General features: G+C 40.0%; 2 protein-coding genes across 10 annotated transcripts in view; both read left to right on the top strand.

Moving 5' to 3' along the window:
- The window catches only part of mybpc1 (myosin binding protein C1), a 39,750-nt gene extending 32,140 nt beyond the window's left edge, over positions 1–7,610 (top strand). For 8 of the 9 annotated variants that reach the window (XM_041977790.1, XM_041977789.1, XM_041977788.1 and 5 more), the window contains 4 exons: positions 1,506–1,642; positions 1,950–2,136; positions 4,106–4,144; positions 6,798–7,610. In XM_041977790.1, coding sequence (XP_041833724.1) covers positions 1,506–1,642; positions 1,950–2,136; positions 4,106–4,125 — 344 coding nt within the window. In that variant the 3' untranslated portion in view covers positions 4,126–4,144; positions 6,798–7,610. The remainder of the gene's footprint in view (positions 1–1,505; positions 1,643–1,949; positions 2,137–4,105; positions 4,145–6,797) is intronic. The other variant, XM_041977791.1, reaches the window with a different exon arrangement.
- A 2,822-nt stretch (positions 7,611–10,432) lies between these two features.
- On the top strand, positions 10,433–18,689 carry chpt1 (choline phosphotransferase 1). The gene is made up of 8 exons (XM_041977852.1): positions 10,433–10,873; positions 12,765–12,912; positions 13,005–13,146; positions 13,293–13,377; positions 13,796–13,927; positions 14,011–14,169; positions 14,280–14,405; positions 17,145–18,689. Exons 1-8 carry the CDS (start codon positions 10,634–10,636, stop codon positions 17,259–17,261), a joined length of 1,149 nt encoding a protein of 382 aa, XP_041833786.1. The 5' UTR covers positions 10,433–10,633; the 3' UTR covers positions 17,262–18,689.
- Positions 18,690–19,828: the final 1,139 nt, after the last annotated feature.

Below are 19,828 nucleotides of genomic sequence, written 5' to 3'. Positions count from 1 at the left end.
ACACCATGGTTTTTATTTATTTATTTATTTTTATGACAATTTTTTATTAAACATCAATCATCTTAACAAGTAATTGTTAATTTGAGGCCAAAATTCAGAGTTGTCTGAATCCACTCTGCATTTGAGGGATTTATATCCTTAAGAAGGGAGGGATCGCCCAACACGAATGATCTGGGGTTTGAGTTGGGGTTTTGCATTTCTGAATATTTTCACTAGAGGAACTTCTTCCCAGATGTCTCGTATACAAAGGCAGTCCCACAGCATTTTGGGGCTGTCCCTTAATTTTACTTTGCATAATTTAGATGCTATCTGTTAAGTGTAATGAAGGACCTCAAGCAGACAGATCAGATCAAGGCTTTTATTCACAGAGAAGGATCTTTGCACTGGATCTTATGACTTGGAGTAGCCCAGGGGAGAACTCTGGAATCAGGATATTCGCCAGGGAGTCGAGACCGGGAAGGGGGAAGCAGGAAAGTCCAACAGTGTTGAAACGAGGTCCGACGGGGAGTGAATGTGGAGTTGGAGTATATATGGTCCAAGGCTCAGATTGAGTGCAGGTGCGACTGATTAGTATTCAGGGGACTGACTCCGATGATGCGTGACAGGTGTGTCCCTGGCAGGGCCTGGTGCTGGTGTAACATTAAGATCCAGTTAGGATCTTGAACTGGATAAGATCTCTGGACATTTTTAAAGTTATTTTATTATCAGATTCCACTCCATCTGTAAATGACGTGCTCTGACTCCCACACTGCTGTAAAGGCAGAAGCAGATTTGTCTGAGCTACAGAAGCAGTGAGTGTTGTTGACATGTTTCAAGTCTTGATCTAAATCTCTTAATTATCTGTGTGAGAATGTCTGCGCTGCAGGGTGGAGGATGCTATAAATATCACCCCGTTCTATCTTTTTCCAGATGTGTTGCTGCTTTCAAATTCAAAATGAGCTCATTTTTTTCATTAAAATGGTAAAATGTCTCAGTTTCTGATAATTTTATGTCTAATTGGGAATAAAATATGAGTTTATGAGGTTTGCAAATCATTGGTTTCTGTTTTTATTTACACAGTGTCCCAAATTTCTTTTGAATTAGGGTTAAATGAGGTTTGAGGGAAGCGTGCTTCCCTGTTGAAATATCAAATGACTTCATTTCTTTGTTTTCTGACACCTAGTTTTGATGGTCAAAACTTTGGAACAAATCACATTAATGTAAAAAAAAGAAAACAAATTGTCCAGAAAGTCCAGAAGTGTGCTCCATACATTTTCCACAGCTGCTGTAAAAAGTACTGTCAGTGATCTTTTCCACCCTAAAATGAGCCAGATGAGCAGTCTCACTTTTAAGCCTCACAGGGTTTAGGCGTATGGTTGACAGGCCCTTAAACAGAGGTGTTTCAGTTGCAGCAGGTAATGAATAAAAAACGTTTTCTTTCCCTCATCACAAAGGGAATTTCCCACATGATACCGCTCAGCGACAGTATCATGCACAGCCCCATTCCTTTACCCTTACCCCCACAGGCATGCAGATGAAAGCTCCAGAGTACAATGACCCTGACTACAAGGAGGCGCCAAAGTTCACACAGCCGCTTATCAACATTTTTGCCGTCGCTGGGTACAACGCTACCCTGAACTGTAGCGTCCGTGCCAACCCAAAGGTAGGTGGTATAATAACTAGTAAAAGCTGTTTCTTCTATTTTGTTGTGGTTTTTTTTACGATTCTTCTGTTTAAATACAGATTAAATCACTGTTAGAAATCCAGGATACCAAATTAAGATTTTATTAACTCAGAAAACAGTACACATTGGTGGAATTTTCCTGTATGTCCTAATTAGTTTCTAACTAAAATGAATGATTAAAAAATAGTTGTAATAAGCCAGAATGAGATGAATCTAAACGGAGGGGTCAGTTAGGATGCCCTCAGCTCATCCATCATGATGACATGTTTTGTTTGTTTGCCTGCAGCCCAAAGTGATCTGGATGAAGAATAAGATGATGATCCTTGATGACCCGCGCTATCGTATGTTTAGCAATCAAGGAGTCTGTACTCTGGAGATCAGGAAGCCCAGTCCTTTTGATGGTGGCTTGTACACCTGCAAGGCCATCAATGACTTGGGGGAGGCCCAAGTGGACTGCAAGCTGGAGGTCAAAGGTCAGTCTGGACCAGGAGGTGACTTTGGTGTATCTCATGGATACATCTGTGTATCTGAGTCTGGTTTCCCAAATCTTACTTCTTTACTTCTGTACTGATGTAAAATATAAAGTATATCCCTGTAATATCTACCCATTTTTTACACTGAATGACAACCAGTAGCTTTTATGATCACAATCACACTCAGAGTGAAAAAAAAGGCAAATTTTGGGAAACCAACTCCAAGATCCTGTAGCGTTTGAGCCATGTTTCAGTCTACCGCAGGAACAATACAGGAAGTGGAAATGTAAGTATTTGCACAGGGTTGCACCAGCTTTTCATCAACTTCATTGGTGTGTAAATATTTAAACATGTCTTGAGCTGCAACTTTACAACTCAGCAAGTGCTCTTGTGGGGAAGCATTGATGTCCCCAAGAGTTGTGGAAAATCTGATTGTTTATTTAGCCACGATTATTTAGTGATTAAGTCCACCAGTATCAATAGATCTTTCTTTTTTTTAATCTGAGGTACATTTTTATTGTTTCAGATGTGTTAGATATACCATATAACCTCTTTCACCTTAATATCAATCAAAAATAATAATGAAATAAAAGCCCTTCTACCTTTTATCAAGCTTTTATGATCTCGTGACCTGGATGACTGAGAATCTAAACTAAAATTAGCTTTGTTAAGTTTGACTACTTAAAGTTCTGGTGTGTAAATGTAGCTCACTTTATGGAATATATGCAATATAATAATCAATCCAAGTTTTTAATTGTTAAAAAATCTCTCCACCATATATGTTTATTTCTACAAACAGATACAAATATTTTAAATAATTTCAATCATGTATTTCATTTGAATAATGCTATAGGGGTCTTAAAACTGAGATGGTATATTGTTTTTGCTTACCATATACTCACTATGAATGCAATGCAAGATGTGTGTTTCATAAAGCTAAGGGATAGAACAGTGTTTCTCAATCCTGGTCCTCGGGGACCACTGCCCTGCATGTTTTAGAGGCGTCCATCTTTAACACACCTGACTCAAATGGCTTGTTAGCAGGCTTACAAAGAACTTGACAAGTTCAAGTTAATCTGAATCAGATGTGTTGAAGTTTAACAGAACTAAAACATGCAGGGCAGTGGTCCCTGAGGAGCAGGATTGAGAAACACGGAGATAGAATAATAACCGACTAGAAACGCTGTAGAAAGTCTCTGTAGACAGTTTAAGACCAAAGACCAATACTGAATGACTGTGATGCATAAGCCTCAGGCAGCAATGCTATTAATAGGTACAATTCTGTTGTGGAAACATCAGCATATAGATGTACCATAAAAGCCCAAACTGTTACACACAGTTTCTGAGACATTTTGCTTCAATTTATGGTATAAACTTTGCTCAAAATCCTGTTCAACACAATCTGGTACTTGTCTTCTGTCCCCTAATAGATACCCAGAAGCAGAAAACCACATTAGAATATTTTTAAACTATCACATGGTAATAAATGGTAGATTCCCTGCTTTTATAGAAACTATTTGTTTTGTTCTTTTTAGTCAACTGAGACTGAACTTGTGAAAATCTGGTGCAACTGATTTCTCACCATTATTAAATTAGACACAAACAATTACCTGATGATAATAATAATAATACCAGTCTGTCCATATGTGCTTTGTACACATAATATCTGGTGACACCTTTTCCATCACTACAATGTGCAGATGTTTATCCCTTGTGTTCTCACACAACTCTATCCAGTCCATCCTGTTCATCATCACAGCACACGACCTCAATGCACAGACCCGTGATGTTTTTATGACTCAGTGCCTCCATCTTTAACTATTCCCCACAGATTCCAGTGTCTTCTATATGCTACACAGTTAACTCCTCATATAAATATTTCAGTAATAACTCACCAGTATTCCCTGGTGCAAGCATATAACTCCATGTAAACATTTTGTTAACCCCTCTTCTCTTCTCTCTTCCCCAGTCCAAATTCAAGAATTGTGAATTTATGTTCTCATAAAAGGTAAGCTTTCATATGGTTTTGGCATATGAAGCTTATATCATTCATTATGCATCTTTCAGCCAGCCTGTGTAACCTCGCCTTCATCAGTTAGCGGGCCTGCAGCAGCTGTTCATGCACATAACGTCAGAAAACAGAAAGAACATGTCACATTTGCATGACAGCTTTTGTCAGGGTGAATCTCTCAGCTGGCTGACTTAAATAACTCCGTTTGGAAGATTTTAACTTATTATTAATGTGAAATGATGTGAACTCAAAGAAGATCTCTCATGTAGCTCGTGACAGAGTGAAGGTAAGTAAAATGTTTTCCCATACTCTAACTTTTTTTGGAGAAATTAAGTAGAACTAAATAATGCTATAAATACACTGGCTGTTGCTGAACAACATGATGCATCCAGACTGCATACATACTTAATTAAACTTTGTGGTGTATGCATAAAAAGAGACAGCACAGTTTTTCTTGTTGCCCCTTGCTTGCTGCTGCTGACTAAGGATGTCATTCATGAACTTGGCCTTTGTCCAGATTGTGGACCTGTGTTGTGCCTGGTTGCGTAATCAAATGTTTTTCCTGTAAACTGTGTCCCAGTTCCATGCTGCTCGGTATTGTCAGTTACTTATGAACGTGCTCTTGGTGTTGTTGTTCTATGACGAATTGCACCAGAAATTATATATAAATACATATAAATGTCTTGTTGTATTTGTTAAGAGAAATTTGTTATGTAATCTCAAGTATGCATTTTTAAATTGTGCTCAAAGTGTGTCTTTAATGATGGTTGTTGTTGTTTTTGGTCAATGAAAATGCTTTGGTACAGACTAAAAAAACAAATCTCAAATACTTTTGGATGGATTCCCAAAAAAGTTTGTTCAAACATAATGATTCCCAGAGAATAAATGTATCTGATGTGGATTAATTGATGCTTTTCTTTTCCTGATTTTCTCTTCTAGTTCCACTAGAACTAGACCCCAATTCCAAAAAGTTGAGACGGCTGTGTAAAATAAAAACAGAAAGCAAAGGTTTGCAAATCTCCTAGACCCAAATTTATTCTCAATAAAACATAAACAACATATCAGATGTTTAAACTGAGACTTTTAACATTTCATGGAAAATATGAACTAATTATGAATCTGATGGCAGCAACTCATCCCAAAAAGTTGGAACAGGGGTAACAAAACTGGCACAAATACAAAAACAACTGGACGAACATTTGATGACTAATTAGGCTGTTTGGATAAAATGTACATTTTACAAAGCGTTCTAACTTTTTTTAAATTGTGGTTTTATTTATTTTACTACACATTATAAACTGGTTTACAAATTTAGATGATAGTCATGGTACTCAGTGTTTCCTAAATTTGCCCTTATATTCACTACCTATTATCCCTAAAACATTAAAAGTTAGTAGTTTAGAAGTAAAAATATTTCGTATCCAAAGAATAAATCCATCTCACTTCAGTGATTAATTCCCTTTTTCCTTCTACTTTCACATTTAACACCAATTTGATCTAAAACTTCTAAACGGATTTAAACTAAACAGTTTTCATGGTACACAGAGGACTGATCTGTGGCCTCTATACATGATCTCTGGATTTTTACCATCCAGTGCTTTATTTGTTTAACACTTGTGGGCTCCAGACAAAGTATTTGAAAAATTCTGCGATAACACAGAGTACTAATGTTCATGGTATCCACAGGATGAATCCATATAACACAGCTGATTCCCCGACTTCCATCATTTACCACTGTTTTCCACTACAGTTACTAAATATACAGTTACTAAATATACAGTTACTAAATATACAGTTACTAAATATACATGGCCCCCAGACAAAGTTCCCAACCATTTTTATTTGGTGTCAAGTTGTACAGACAATAAATGCATGTGACCTTTTCCATCTGCTGTCTCTTGTACTACCCGTTAGTACTAAGGATAACAATCCTTAGCACAAACAAACATGAGCTAATTTTGAATTTTCATTAAGTAAAAATATTTCATATTCTTGGGGAGAATCCTTTTGACTTAATTTATTTCACAGCTTCCCCAAGTGCCACATGTATCCCAATTTTTCATAAGCACTTCCTGCTGGATTAGCTAAAAATTTAACTACATTTATAGCCCCAAACTCCCAACTTTACCATTAAATTCAGCACAAACATTCATGGTTACCAGAGGATGATCCATGTGATTTTTTTTCCATGCAATGCTGCGTTTACTACCACCACTTTTCCAGGATATCTGCATCTCTGGTTTGGTGCTTGTCATCGATATGCTGATAAGGAGCATGGAAAACATCCCAGCTGTTAAACATCAGCATGTTTGCATTGTCATAGTGCCCCAGTTCGAAGTACTTATCCCTGCTTGCAAGAATTTTAACTTTAATTCTAATCTGCAAAAAAAAACTCCATACTAAGGCAATCAGTCTATAATATGGAACTGGGTTAAATGGATTTAGAAACTGAGTGTGCATTGTGGTGATTAGTTATTTTGACTATTTTTCTTCTCCCTCTTCACTCCATATTTGGCATTGAGAGATGTTGGCGTCTTCCCAACCTGTTGATCCTCAACTTTCCCCCATTTCTCCTTTTTTCCCCTCCACTCTTATCTCCAGCTTCTGTCCTTCCCAGCATCATTGAAGCTTTTCCTTTCTTGTCCCATAGGAGGCTTCACCTTCTACGAGCTCATGCAACGCGGAGTGCCTCTACACCTGATTGATAAGTACATGAACGAGACAAAGGTTGTTGAGCAAGAGAAGTAAGACTGCACGCGGAGCAAAAAGACACTTTGCAGGCATCAGCCGCCATTAGCGACCCTGTTCTTTCACCCTCTGATGCCGGCCTACTGATAAATGATGAAGGGATGATGGGGGTAAGGGGGAGGGTGCGCTGCTCTGTAGTGTGGCATGTTGTGTGCAGGTTTGAAGCTTGAAAAAAGGCACTTCATCTTTTTTGTCACGTTGTTATGTTTGACTTTGTGTCAGCTCAGATGCATGTCAGCAGTGTTTTGGTTCTAGCTTTTATAAGGACATGTTGTGTACAAAAAAATAATCAAATTACACATAGCACCAATACATCAACAGTATTTAAAAGTGGATTTTTTTTCTTTTATTTTGTGGGGTAAAGTTTGCTGAAGATTATATTTTTTTTGTTTGGGGTCTGCAAGAAAAGAAACAGGAATGTAAAAACAAGTCTTGGTGCGGGTATGCTGTCAGTGTATATCTGTATGGCAAGAAAAAAATAACAGACTTAAGTAATGTTGGAAAAAGAAATGTGTTGTTTTGAATCATTAGTTTTTTCTGTGTAGGTTAAATGTGTGAGAAAATGTAGAGGTTTACATACTTTCCATCTTCTGCATGACACATTGTGATCTTTGGACTCATATTTGGCTGAGATTTGAACGAGGTTCAATCATACGTGCATGCCTTTACCTTTGTAATTATGACATGTGGATTGCAATAAACCTTACATTGAGAATTTGGTGTTGTTGTCAGTGCTGCTCTTGTGTAGATCTAGTGTGTAAGTCAAAGATTCATTCTTACAGAATTTCTAACCCACTTCAAAATGTAGACCCAGCACCTAAATGCACTTAATACTCCTCTGCCAGGATTATGAGTTCCACAAAACAATATTAGCCTAATCCATTCACTTCTTAATACAACCCCAATTCCAAAAAGATGGGATTCTGTATAAATATATTTTGTAAATTTCATAAACCAATATTTACATATCAGAAGCTGAAGCTAAGACATTTTATCACTTCCTGGAAAATAAAGCCTATTTAGAATTTGATGGCAGCAACACATCTTAAAACAAAGTTAGAACAAGAGCATCAAAAGAAACTGGGACAAATTAATTTCACCTGGAGGAGCATTTGACAACTAATTAAGTTAACTGGGATCCTGCTGGTGTCCCTGGAGCTGATGCTGCTCCCCCAGCACACCACAGCATACATGATGGCACTGGCCACCACAGACTAGTCCAAGTGCACACCCAAGTTTTTATAGCTGTCCTCAACCTCCACCTCCTAACCCAGGATCCTGATGGGATCAGCTGGGCAGCACAAGACTTGAGGACTCGGGGGTTAAGCCCATCAGGTCCAGGAACCTTGTGCAGGTTGTGTCCCTCCAGCTGTCTCTTCACCTGGCCAGATGTCACAGTCATATTTGAGCAAGATAATTTTAAACCACTGCATTCATCCCAACAGCATGAATTCACAGGAGCAGAGTCCACTGAAAACTGAAAACATCTGGCGCATCAGGAAAGTAAAACTCCTCGAACTAGCGGTTCATCAATGACATGAAATTAAATTAAAAGTATTTTATTTATCCCAGAGGGAGATTGCAATGTCTTTTTTTTTTTTTTAACAATATACACATTAAAAAATAAATTAATCATAATTTGTATTTTATCAATCCCGACTGGGAAATTGCTGTTGTTGGGGGGGTTGCTGAAGGGCCCAGTGGTTCACCTTCATTATAAGTCTTGACACAAAAAGAGTTGGACCCAAGGAAAAGATTTATTCAGCAAAGTAGGTTAAACAGATTTGTTAAGGGTGGCTTGAGTGGAGCTGTAGATTGGTTGAGGTTCTGGGATCCAGGCGGTGTGGTGACCGGGCAGACAGATTCCAGTGGAGGCAGCTTTGGATCTCAGGCAGAGAATCTTAGGGGGTCAGTTGTGCATAAGATTTCATCTGGATAAAAGCTTTCTGGATTTGGGATGCATTTTTCTAGATGGAGGATCACATAATCCGTCTTACTTTCAAGACAAGTGCAGAATATAAATATAAGTATAAGCACTGACTAAAAAGATATTTAATCAAATTTGAGGTTTTACCACATTTTCTTATTGAAATCTTTGAAATCCTACCCCCTGTTGGGATCAGGATAATCCTGTTTTCTTGGATCAAAGTTATCCAAATCCTACTCAAAAGTTTTTTAACAACACAAACTGAAGGCTTTATCCAGATCACAACTAGGATTGGATTACATAATCCACTTCAATTTCAGAACCCTTCTTTCCCTTTTGAACAACCCATTTTCAAGATTTGACCCAATCTGATTAACCAAAATCCGATCAGATTACATTTGAACAACTGGCCCAGGAAGACCAGGAAAGTTGGTCAAGTCACATGAACTGCTAACCAAGACCCTGAATGCACTAGAAGCTGGTGTACCACATAGATGTATGGACAAATGCTGAACAAAGGTCAGCCTGGGGTTTATAAGCAGGCAAGGTGCAATAAGCCTGATTTCTCTCAGCTGTGCTGGCTAATCACCGGACACACCAGGGGAAGACACCACAATCTAAACAGGGGAAAGGGGAAGGAGGAACACAAGGGGAAAACACACCACATCTTGGGGATCCATGACAAGTCTAGGGACCTGAACCTGGGTCCTCTAGCCCTAAGTTCACTTCTTAGCCACTATTCTCCCCATATCATTAGTTAATGTAACATTATAGTTATTTCATCAAGCAGCACTTGAAAAAAGATATTTACTGAGTACTGAGAGGTCTGTATAGTCATGACATCCATGTGCATGATGAATGCATGGTCAACAAATTGATTGGTTGTCATCTGATAAACCTTTAAAAAAATCCAATGGTCATAGCTGTCATGGGAAGGTTTAAAAAAATTTTAATAAGAGGGCCAGGCAGGGGCACAGAACAGGAAAAGGGTGGTACCTGTAAATGAGGGGAAAAAAGATAATCTAAAGTAACATAATACATTTTAAAAGCAAATAGCCAATGGTATTATTTAATCAACCGTTTACTTAGAATTATCCTGCACTGCATGCCTTTAATCATGGTTGTACAAAAACTTAAACTTCTTTGATAACAAGAAAAACATGCTTTGAGCCTAATCACAAGTGTTAAAAGTAATGTTTCTCCACATACGGTGGTATTGTGACTTTTACATCATCTTCATATAATCTAAACGGTTTGGACAGATCTACATATCTACATATAGAAGTGCTGCATTCACTTGCACTTGGACATCTGAGGTTTACACAAGTAAAGATTAGTTTACAGTAATTATTGTTTTCATTTGATTTCATTAGGTTCTCAATATGTAAGATTTTCTTTTTATGTAATTTACATCCATCTTTACATTTAATGGTACATATTTTAAAGTCTGGATTTTAAGACCAAACAAAAACATTAAGTAAATTCAAACAGTTATTACTAATACTTTAATTAACCGTATTGCAGTCGGGATAGACCGCTAATTATCCGTTTAAACTTCCCGGTCCTGTCGTGCTATTCCTTCCGGACCATTGCTTCCTGTCGGGACGCACCTCGATCAGAAACGTACGGACTATCGACAGCCTTTGGTTCCGCTGTAGAAATGGCCTCGTCGGCTGACCGGCTATAAATGCCAAATGATCTGCAACCTTTTCGGAATCGGCCGAGAGAACATATAACCCCTCCTGAGGCGGTACCCGGGACCACCAAGGAATTATTAGCGGTACTTTAAGGAGCGACGAGGTTGAAAAATAATGCCACATTTCTTGTGGCCAGAGCCGCTGTCACCCGCACAACTCAAGCGGCTGGAGGAGCATAAATACAGCGCCTCCGGTCGCTCCCTGTTTGAACCGCCGTGTCAGATCTACTGGAACTGGTTGGTGCAACAAATACCGATATGGATTGCACCAAACACACTAACTATTGTTGGACTTTTGGTCAATATCTTGTCCACGGTGGTGCTCGTGTATTACTGTCCAACGGCAACAGAAGAGGTGAGTGATGCGACCTTGGCTCAAGTTTCCACTCGGAGACCTGCGCTAATTATGTGCCCCTCTCTGGTGTGGAGAGAACCCCGTCCTACATTTGGAAATTGGTTGAGCCAAGGGTATAATTACACTCTGCCGCATTAAAAGACATAAATCCTGACATTTACTTAATCAATAGAGTCTGCTTGTTATTTCGGCATATATACGAATCTTTAATCTGCTTTTAATTTAAAACATTTTGGTCTTTATTAAAGCGTCCTTATGCTAGCTAACGCCGTAGTCTGTGTATTTTAGGGATTCGAAAATGAAACAATAGCTTTTTATCAGAGAGCAGTAGCCGACTTTGTCTCGCGATCAGCCCGGGACGACGTTCAGTGGCGACATGTTGCGTTTGGGTGACCCTGCTAGACAAGGATGATTGAAACTGTCACATTTTAATCGCATTAGCCGCAACTCGGACTGCTGTTTGGGAAACAGACGCGTGGTCATGTGATATTTTCACGTCTTTTCTTGGAAAGTTTACAGATTTGACGTGTCGCTGTCTGTCCGCCCTGGTGTGATGCAGGGTTGTTTATGGCAAAAGAGTATTTTGGATGAAGATCTTGCTCTCATCCTTAGAGGAGGCTCGTTTTTCGCAAGACTGCTGAGACAAAGCGTCCTACCTAAAATGCAGAAATTGGCCTTGCAACATACAGCAGAGCCAAGAATTGACCTATGATCCAGTAGAACTGTATGTGCGGGTTCACTGTGGGGCAGTAAATGCACAGATTTGTGTCTTTATCAGATATACACCTTTGTCCAGTCCAGCCATGAGATCCAAGCAAATGAGCCAAAGTCCAGGCAGCATGCTGCTGCTGTCAGATTCCACAAGTGCAAAGCTTGTTGGTTTTCTCTATTATTGTTCAGTAAAGGCTGAGGCATGCTAATATACATGTTCGTGTGTAAAGCCTCATAGCTGTGCAAGCAAGCACATATTATAGGAGTTCATGATAAATCCAGGACACAGTTCAGTGCTGTCCCTAAAGTAACCCCTGTAATAAACCTACGCAAACAGACTGCCACTATTAGTCCACGAGGCTTTAAGTACACAGACTTTTAAGAAAGAACTGCAGGGACTTACAATTATTTGGACAGGATGGGATTCTTGGATCTCCTAGAAACACAAACACTTGCACATATACACAATTGCTCACACACACTCTTTGTTGTCGTAAACATACTTTGTTGGCCGGGCCGGTGTCCAGATGGTCCATAACCTTCACCCTAGAAAGAGTTGAGCTGCTCCAGTTAGCTGGATCCCCCTCTTCTGCACTCCGAAATTAAACTCTGCAGTACTCACACACGCACACACACACACACACACACACTGTACATCTGGTGCATTGATGGTGAGGCATGCTTTACTGGCCTTCACATCCCGATTAATCACAGCAAAAACAGGTTAATTATATTTGAACTACATAAATTATAATAAATATTTGAAAGTGGTGGTGTGGATATGAAACAAGTGTTTTTTAATGGAAGTATTTCTTAATCTGGACTCAGATATTGAGGGGTTTTCAGTTAGATGACTATTTTTAAGGACCGTTCATCTCTGTTATAATTATTGACTATTGATTTTTACAATAAAGAAACCTGTCCAGTGTCCCAGAATCCAAGGAGAAACACTTGGATTTCACTTGACCAGATGTCCCCAGCCTGTAAATATGTAGAAGGCAGTTAACAATTAAAGCAGCAAACATTTACAAATTAGAACCTATAAGGTGTTTTTTCTTTCATGTTTTCTTGGAAAACTTACCTGAACAGCCAGTTGTAAATAACCAAATTAAGAAATTATTAGTTATTATGTTAGCACAGCTCTTTATAAACCATCTTTTCTCCTGTTCCTCCACCTCAGGCTCCATTGTGGGCCTTCATCCTCTCTGCTCTGGGTCTCTTCATCTACCAATCCCTGGATGCGATTGATGGGAAACAGGCCAGGAGGACAAACAGCAGCTCGGCACTCGGGGAGCTCTTTGACCACGGCTGCGATGCCGTCTCCACAGGTCTCAGCTGCGATATTCTGCTGCTATTATACTCGTAGTTCATTAAAAACAGCTTGAACAATTGCTGACTTAATATTTTTATGATCTTTCAGTCTTTGTTGCTGTGGGAACATGCATTTCATGTGGAATAGGAGGATACACAAACTGGATGTTCTTCTGTGGCTTCATTGGGATGTTCATGTTCTTCTGTGCCCACTGGCAGACTTACGTATCCGGGACCCTTCGCTTTGGCTTGTAAGTCACGTGCATACTTGCACGATAATAAATGTATCCTGTCTTACAATGTTTTATATTATTTATTTATTCATCTTTTTTTTCTATTTTTTTACTGCCAGCAAGTAATGGTGAAAACTGAAGCTTCAGTGTTAATCTCTCCACAGGGTTGATGTCACAGAGGTGCAGGTCGCCATTATAATCATGTACCTGATGACAGCTTTTGGAGGCGTGAGCTTTTGGCATAATACGGTAACCAAGAATACCTCGTTAAATCCACTCACATGCAACCACACTGTACTCACAGGGACATTTTCATTTCACCTGAGTTGAGAACTAATGACTGAATCAATTCCTAGCTTGTAGTCGTTCTTCTAGTCTTTAAATAGAATTTGTGTTTTACTTTTACTCTGCTGCCTTTGGAGGCTTGACTTAACATCACATGAGAGAAGTGAGAAGGTAAATATGGGTAGTCAACGTCATGGCAACAGGTCATCTATTGGACATGATCTGGCTCAAAAAAGCTGATGATGTCACCCTGCATTCTTGTTTTTTGTTGTTTATTTTTGCTTTACCCTTCCATCACGCTCGGCATGCTTCAGCTCTCATATAAGAACAGTTTTCTATAAACTGCTGTCATCTATTTAAGTTAACTCCTGTGTTTCCATAGTTGCCAGTAATCGGAGTAAAGCTGTATGCCTTCCCCATCATGGGCATCATCGGGGGCGCCCTTTACTCCTGCTACAACTACTTCTACGTCATTTTGAATGGAGGTGTTGGCAAGAATGGCTCTACTGTAGCTGTAAGTAGTTCCAGCTGGAGTTTTATGTGCCTTGTTTAAACACAAATGAACAGCAGGTTTTAATAATCAACCCTGCTGTTTAGGACACCAGTGTTCTGAGTCCTGGTTTGCACATCGGGCTCGTTCTCACGCTGGCCTTCATCATTTTCAAGAAGTCATCCAGCCATCTGTTTGAGCACCACCCCTGTCTGTACCTACTCACCTTTGGCATGGTCATCGCTAAGATCTCCAACAAGCTGGTGGTATGTTTGATCCGTTCTAATCACCTTAAATCAGCTGCGCATGCTGCCATACCTAGTCATATATTTGATCTTAAAACTCAGCATTTTTACCTTGTTTTTCTCATTTGTAGATGGCGCACATGACCAGAAGTGAGCTACACCTTCCAGACACAGCCTTCATCGGGCCCAGCCTCCTCTTCCTCAACCAGTACTTCAACAGCTTCATTGATGAATACGTGGTCCTCTGGATCGCCATGGTCAGTACTGGACAGCAGAAAATGTCTGCTTCTGTCAACCACTAAGCAAGGAAAAAATAAACCGGTAGAAGTTATGCATTTCTCTCACGTTTTAGGCAAAATGGCTTTTAATTTTAATTAATGCTGGAAAATAAATGGGTAAAAGTTAGCATTACCTCCCTGGTTGGTACTTGCACAGTGACCCATTAATTAGTCATGTGTGTTGAAGCTGGAAAACATCTAAAATCTGCAGGGCGTGGCCCTCGAGGACCAGAGTTTCAAAGCTGATTGTGTTGCCAGTTATGTATTTTGACATTTGATTTAATAAAACCTCTACATCTCCGTACCTGTGGTTGCAACACAGGACCAGTGCAACAATATTTTAGCTTCCAAAGTCCACAGGACTTGTTTCTAAACTGCATCTAGCGTGTGTGGTTGTTTATTTGCATTTTTTTATGTTGAATTTGATGAAAGTCCAGTTCATGCAAAGGTAACTGCACAGTAGAAGGGTGCACTTCGGAGTTTGGTTAGTCATCCTGAAGGTCTTTTGCAGTCAAACGTGGGTCTCGGTTTGCCTTTCTAGCAGTTCTACAAACATTTCTGTTGGCTCCTGATACCTGCCATCAGGAAAACAGCAACCTGAAAACACTTAATGCTGTTCTTCTGTTCAGTGGGCATTTTTTATATTGATTTTTAGTTTTGGGTAGCAGCTTAGATATAGCGTTTTTTTCTAAATAAATGTCACAAAGTGCTTCACAAGTTTAAAGAACACCACAAGAGAAAAATAATTGCGGGACAGAAATTCAACCAGGAAATAACTTCAGTAGTATCAGCTAGAACCAGGAATGTGTCTGATAAATAAAAGTATGTGTGAGGAAGAGATTTTAAACAGGATACCGACTCTGCTGACCTGATCTTTTCCGGCATCTCGTAGAGTTTAGGAGCTTTGACTTGCTAAGTTAAGTCACTCCTGGTCTTCAACCAGGTCTTTAGGATAACAAAGTGCTTTAAAAGTCAACAGTAAAATCTTAAAATCAATTCTAAAACACACAGTCAGTAAAAAGAGGCTTAAACGGGATTATTGTGCTTTCTTTACTTGGTTTTAGTTAAATCTGGCTGCTGAGTTCTGAGCAGTTTGGAGTTTGTTGTTGGGGTGTTTTGGAGTGAGACATGTAAGAAGGCATGAGGAGATAAAAGCATGTAAAATAGACCCTATGTTTTAAAAAATAAAACTGATCGTAATTTAGAAACAGAGGAGCCAGTTAGTGTGACGGTTTGAGCAAGATATGAGTCTGAAATTTGAGTCCCCTGGGCCTTCTTTCAGATCCCTGTGAAAGCCATAAATTAACAAGCTGATTAAGATCTGACGCCTTAAGAAAGGTTCTAAGAGCTCTAATCTCTTGGGGGCATTATGCTACTTTCCTTTTTTAAAAAGGAAAGTTGGAAGTCTAATGTACAAAATTGGTTCACTAAACTTGTACAGAAGCAAAAGTATATTAACTCTTTATTGCTCCTCCATGAGGCCGCACCCACAGCACACCCAACAAAAACAAATGCAAAGGATTTAAAGTGCTGTTTACCCAGAATATTTTTAGTAAATATCTTTTTATATTTCCACACCTGCACCTGTGAAAACCTGCAGGACAGGTGAGAATGAATGACTTCTACACGCGGATGTTTGCTGTGCTGCATGTAAGCGTTGACCAGTGTCTGTTAGAGCTCTGCTGCTTTTCAGTCCAGCTTTCAAATCAAACTTATTAGACTGGAGTCCAAAGAGCAGTTTTTTACACTAAAGATGAGATAACTTGAGATAAACCGTCGGCTGATAAAGTAAAATCTCATGACTTGCACATTTCAGACGGATGTGTACACCGACATTACAAATAATCCATTATGATAAAGAGATAATAACTCTGGTGGTTTAATGAAGTTAGGAATGAAGTTACGGAGAAGTATGAAAGTTCTCTGATTGGTTAGAAGCTGGGTGGGGGGGTCTGAGGGTGGGGGCATCTGTCTCAGGATCTCAGTGATCCCAACTGACTTAGGACTCCCGCGATGGTACCTGAGGGAAAATAAATGAATGAATAGTATGAAGAGGGACACAAAAAACTGGAGATGGGGTGAAGAAAGAGAGATGAAGAGAATGATGGAAGGATGGAGGAGAGGATATATGAAGGAGGGGAGGAAAGATGGATGGGAGAGAAAGATTTGGAAGGATGAATGAGTGAAGGATGGGGATGGATGAAAGCGAGATAAATGGATGAGAGGGAGGGAAGGACGGACAGATGGAGGAGGATGAGAGAAGTGGAGAGAGAATGAATGGATTAGGGAGGGTAAGGGTGGATGGGTGAAAGAAGGGGAGGATGAAAGGATGAATGATATGGGAGGGAAGAAGATGAGGAACATATGGATGAATGGATGAGAGCGAAGGATTGATGGATGATGGTGGGAAAGGGAGGAAGGATGGATGGAAAAGGGAAGGTGAGGATGGATTAGGTAAGGAAAAATGGATTGGTGAAAGAAGGGAAAGATGGTGACAGGATGAATGTGGAGGATGAGTATAGATGAATGGATGAGAGAGGAAGAGTGAGGGAGAAGGTGGGTGGGGTCAAGGGAAAGAGATAAACAGAGCTGAATGTGAGTGGGTGGAGGTGAGGAGGAGGCGTGGCTTCGCTCCCGAACCAAAGTCAACAGGTTCACGTCATTTATGTCTCGATCCTCAGCTCTTCAGGCTGTAACACGCTCCCGTACTCTCTTCAGGTCATTTCTCTTCTGGATCTGACACGCTACTGCACAGGCGTGTGCCTACAGATCGCCTCCCACCTGCGCATCCGAGTCTTCAGCATCACCACGCCGAGCCACGCCCACCGCGACTGACGGCTTGCCCGGCGGGAGGAGGCGGGGGGAGATGCAGATCTCTCCCCGCTCCTGAAAGCAGATGACGACCACCACCGCGAGGACAGACCCTCGACCCCGAGCCTCGACAACGTAACCACGTCTGATTGAAAGCGCTTCACCCACTGGGTGGAACGACTAAAGCAGCCAAAAACAAAAAGAAAGTTTGTAAAGTTTTCTTTAAATTTCTGGCCGTTGAAGCCAATTGGATTTTAATTTAAACATCACATCCGCTTATTCATCCTGAATACCAAAAGATTTTCTTTAAGCAGGTTAATTCAGAGTTTGGGCAAATATCAAAGCATCTTTATCCGCTTTAAAGTTTAAGGCTTTTTCAGGATGGATGTCCATATTTATTTAAAACACGAGTATAAAGCAAGAACCAAAATACCTTTTGATTTATGCCCAAACTAAATAATTACCTAATTAAAGTTTTTCTTAATGGCTTGTATTTTTATTTATTGAATAACTAAATCTTGCATAAATCAGGGCTTTAAATTGAAATTTAAAATGACCTTTTAAAACCTCAATTGATTTCCAATGACGTGTCCAGCGTGGACGGGCAGGTGGTCAACGAGCTCCATGAACGGGGTAACTGGTGTTGATGCTGAAAACAACGACAGGCTCTTTGTTTTTTTTAGGTTTTCCCAACAAACACCACTCTAGTTTCCAGAGTTTTTACTTCCAGTTTGTTTGTCTTAGTCCTGGAAAGCACGCCTAAACTGGCCTTCAGAGCGCCGTCGACTGATGAAGCATTAACACTCAACTTGTTCTGCTTTCTCTCTTCTTCTCCCTGAAGGGCTAATAATTAAATGTGTGATTGTACAGAAATGAACTGAAGACGCCTTAAATATATTTGTTGTAATTACTGTTTAACCTGTGAATATTTAAAACAGCTTTTAATGTGTTTTTTTTATTTGTTTTTCATACCAGATACAGCAATAGTTAAAATACTACAGGAGTTTTTTTATTTTTTTTCCTCTAGCTCTTCACTTGTGAAATATCCTCACTGATACGAATGTCTCGTGTGTATGTGGGTACATTTTTTTTATTTACTTAAGATTTTTTGGATTATTAGTAATAGTATGATGGAACATCATTGAAAAGTTTTAATCTGACACTTAATTCAGGTTAATTGGGATCAAAAGGGATTTTTCCACAGTTGGTAAACTAAGGATTAAAAGAAGTTCTAGATTTTATTTTTAACCACATCAGATTGAGCCTCTGCAGCATCCATACAGAGCCACATTAACGGATCATTTTATGTAATAACTGGATGGATATTGGAACTATGCATTGTAATGTACAACTCTGATCTAAAAAACCTTGTTGTACAGTTCAGTAAAACAGTGAAACATTTGTCTAGTAACAGATGTGAGCAGATAAGATTGTAATAAAGACTATTTTTCATCCAGTTTGTTGGTGCCATCATTGGGATATTAGAGATGTAAACAGTATAGCAAATCCTTCAAAGTCCAGTTTTAAAACATTAAATGGGTTGTAAAGAACTGAAAATATTAACCTGTAGCATCTTTTACATAATGATTTTTCTAAAAACAGCTTTTTTTTTTTCTAGATCCAGTTCCATATTAACATGGAGTCCTTCTCTGATACCACTTTAAGTGTCATCGTTGAACTTGGAAGTTCGTGAATGTTTCTGCCTGGATTTCCTCCCAAAGTTGCTGTTTGAAGGTCTGCTACCCCCCACCCTCACAGATCTTCTTTTAAGGGGTGGTCCCACCATGAGTTTTCCTCCTTTTATACCCATGGCAACCAAAGACTCTGCTGGTGTTTCTGCATGATGGGATGCATCGTTGTCTTTACTGCAGGAGGAACATTTCTTCCTTATATGTCACGGCAGGACAAGATCAGTTAGAAACGGAGCAGATTTAGTAGAGGTCATTTGGACACCCACAGACACCCTAAAGCAGAGGTTCCCAACCCTGATCCTCAGTGCCCTCTATCCTGCAGGTCTTCGATGTCTCCCTGCTGCAACACACCTGATTCAAATTAAACGGCTCTTTGACAAGTTTCTGTTTCTACTTCCCTTTCCTTTTGGCTTTTTCCCTTCAGGGGTCGCCACAGTGAATCATCTGCTTCCACCTGACCCGGTATGAAAACTGTAGGGTTTATCTGCACGTTCATTTGACACACGTTTTATACCGGATGTCCTTCCGGACGCAACCCTCGACATTTATCTGGGCTTGGGACCGGCCCTCAGAGATCACTGGCTTGTTTGCCCCTTGGGGCTGCAGATGCTGCACAAGTCTGCTAATGAGCCATTCATTTGAATCAGGTGTGTTGCAGCAGGGAGACATCTTGAACCTGCAGGATAGTGGGCCTTGACAATCAGGGTTGGGGACCTCTGACCTAAAGGGTCCTACCATCTCTCTCCTCATTATTCCAGCCCCAAGCATCACTCCACCACCACCTTGCTGACATGGTGGCTTTGCTGGGACATGGTGTCCATCAGTCTAGAACAGTGTTTCTCAATCCTGGTCCTCAGGGACCCCTGCCCTGCATGTTTTAGTTCTGCCCAACTCCCACAC

The sequence above is a fragment of the Melanotaenia boesemani genome, chromosome 23 (genome assembly GCF_017639745.1).
Source record: "Melanotaenia boesemani isolate fMelBoe1 chromosome 23, fMelBoe1.pri, whole genome shotgun sequence".
Classification (NCBI taxonomy): Eukaryota; Metazoa; Chordata; class Actinopteri; order Atheriniformes; family Melanotaeniidae; genus Melanotaenia; species Melanotaenia boesemani.
Note: the sequence above shows the minus strand (reverse complement) of the source record. Positions and strands in the feature narration are given on the sequence as shown.

Bases quoted from the DNA above. Each gene is read 5' to 3' on its own strand.
- chpt1 (XM_041977852.1), top strand. From the start codon at position 10,634: ATGCCACATTTCTTGTGGCCAGAGCCGCTGTCACCCGCACAACTCAAG. The intron at 13,147-13,292 runs GTAAGTCACGTG...ATCTCTCCACAG, and splicing joins GGGACCCTTCGCTTTGGCTT to GGTTGATGTCACAGAGGTGC. The intron at 14,406-17,144 runs GTCAGTACTGGA...TACTCTCTTCAG, and splicing joins TGGTCCTCTGGATCGCCATG to GTCATTTCTCTTCTGGATCT.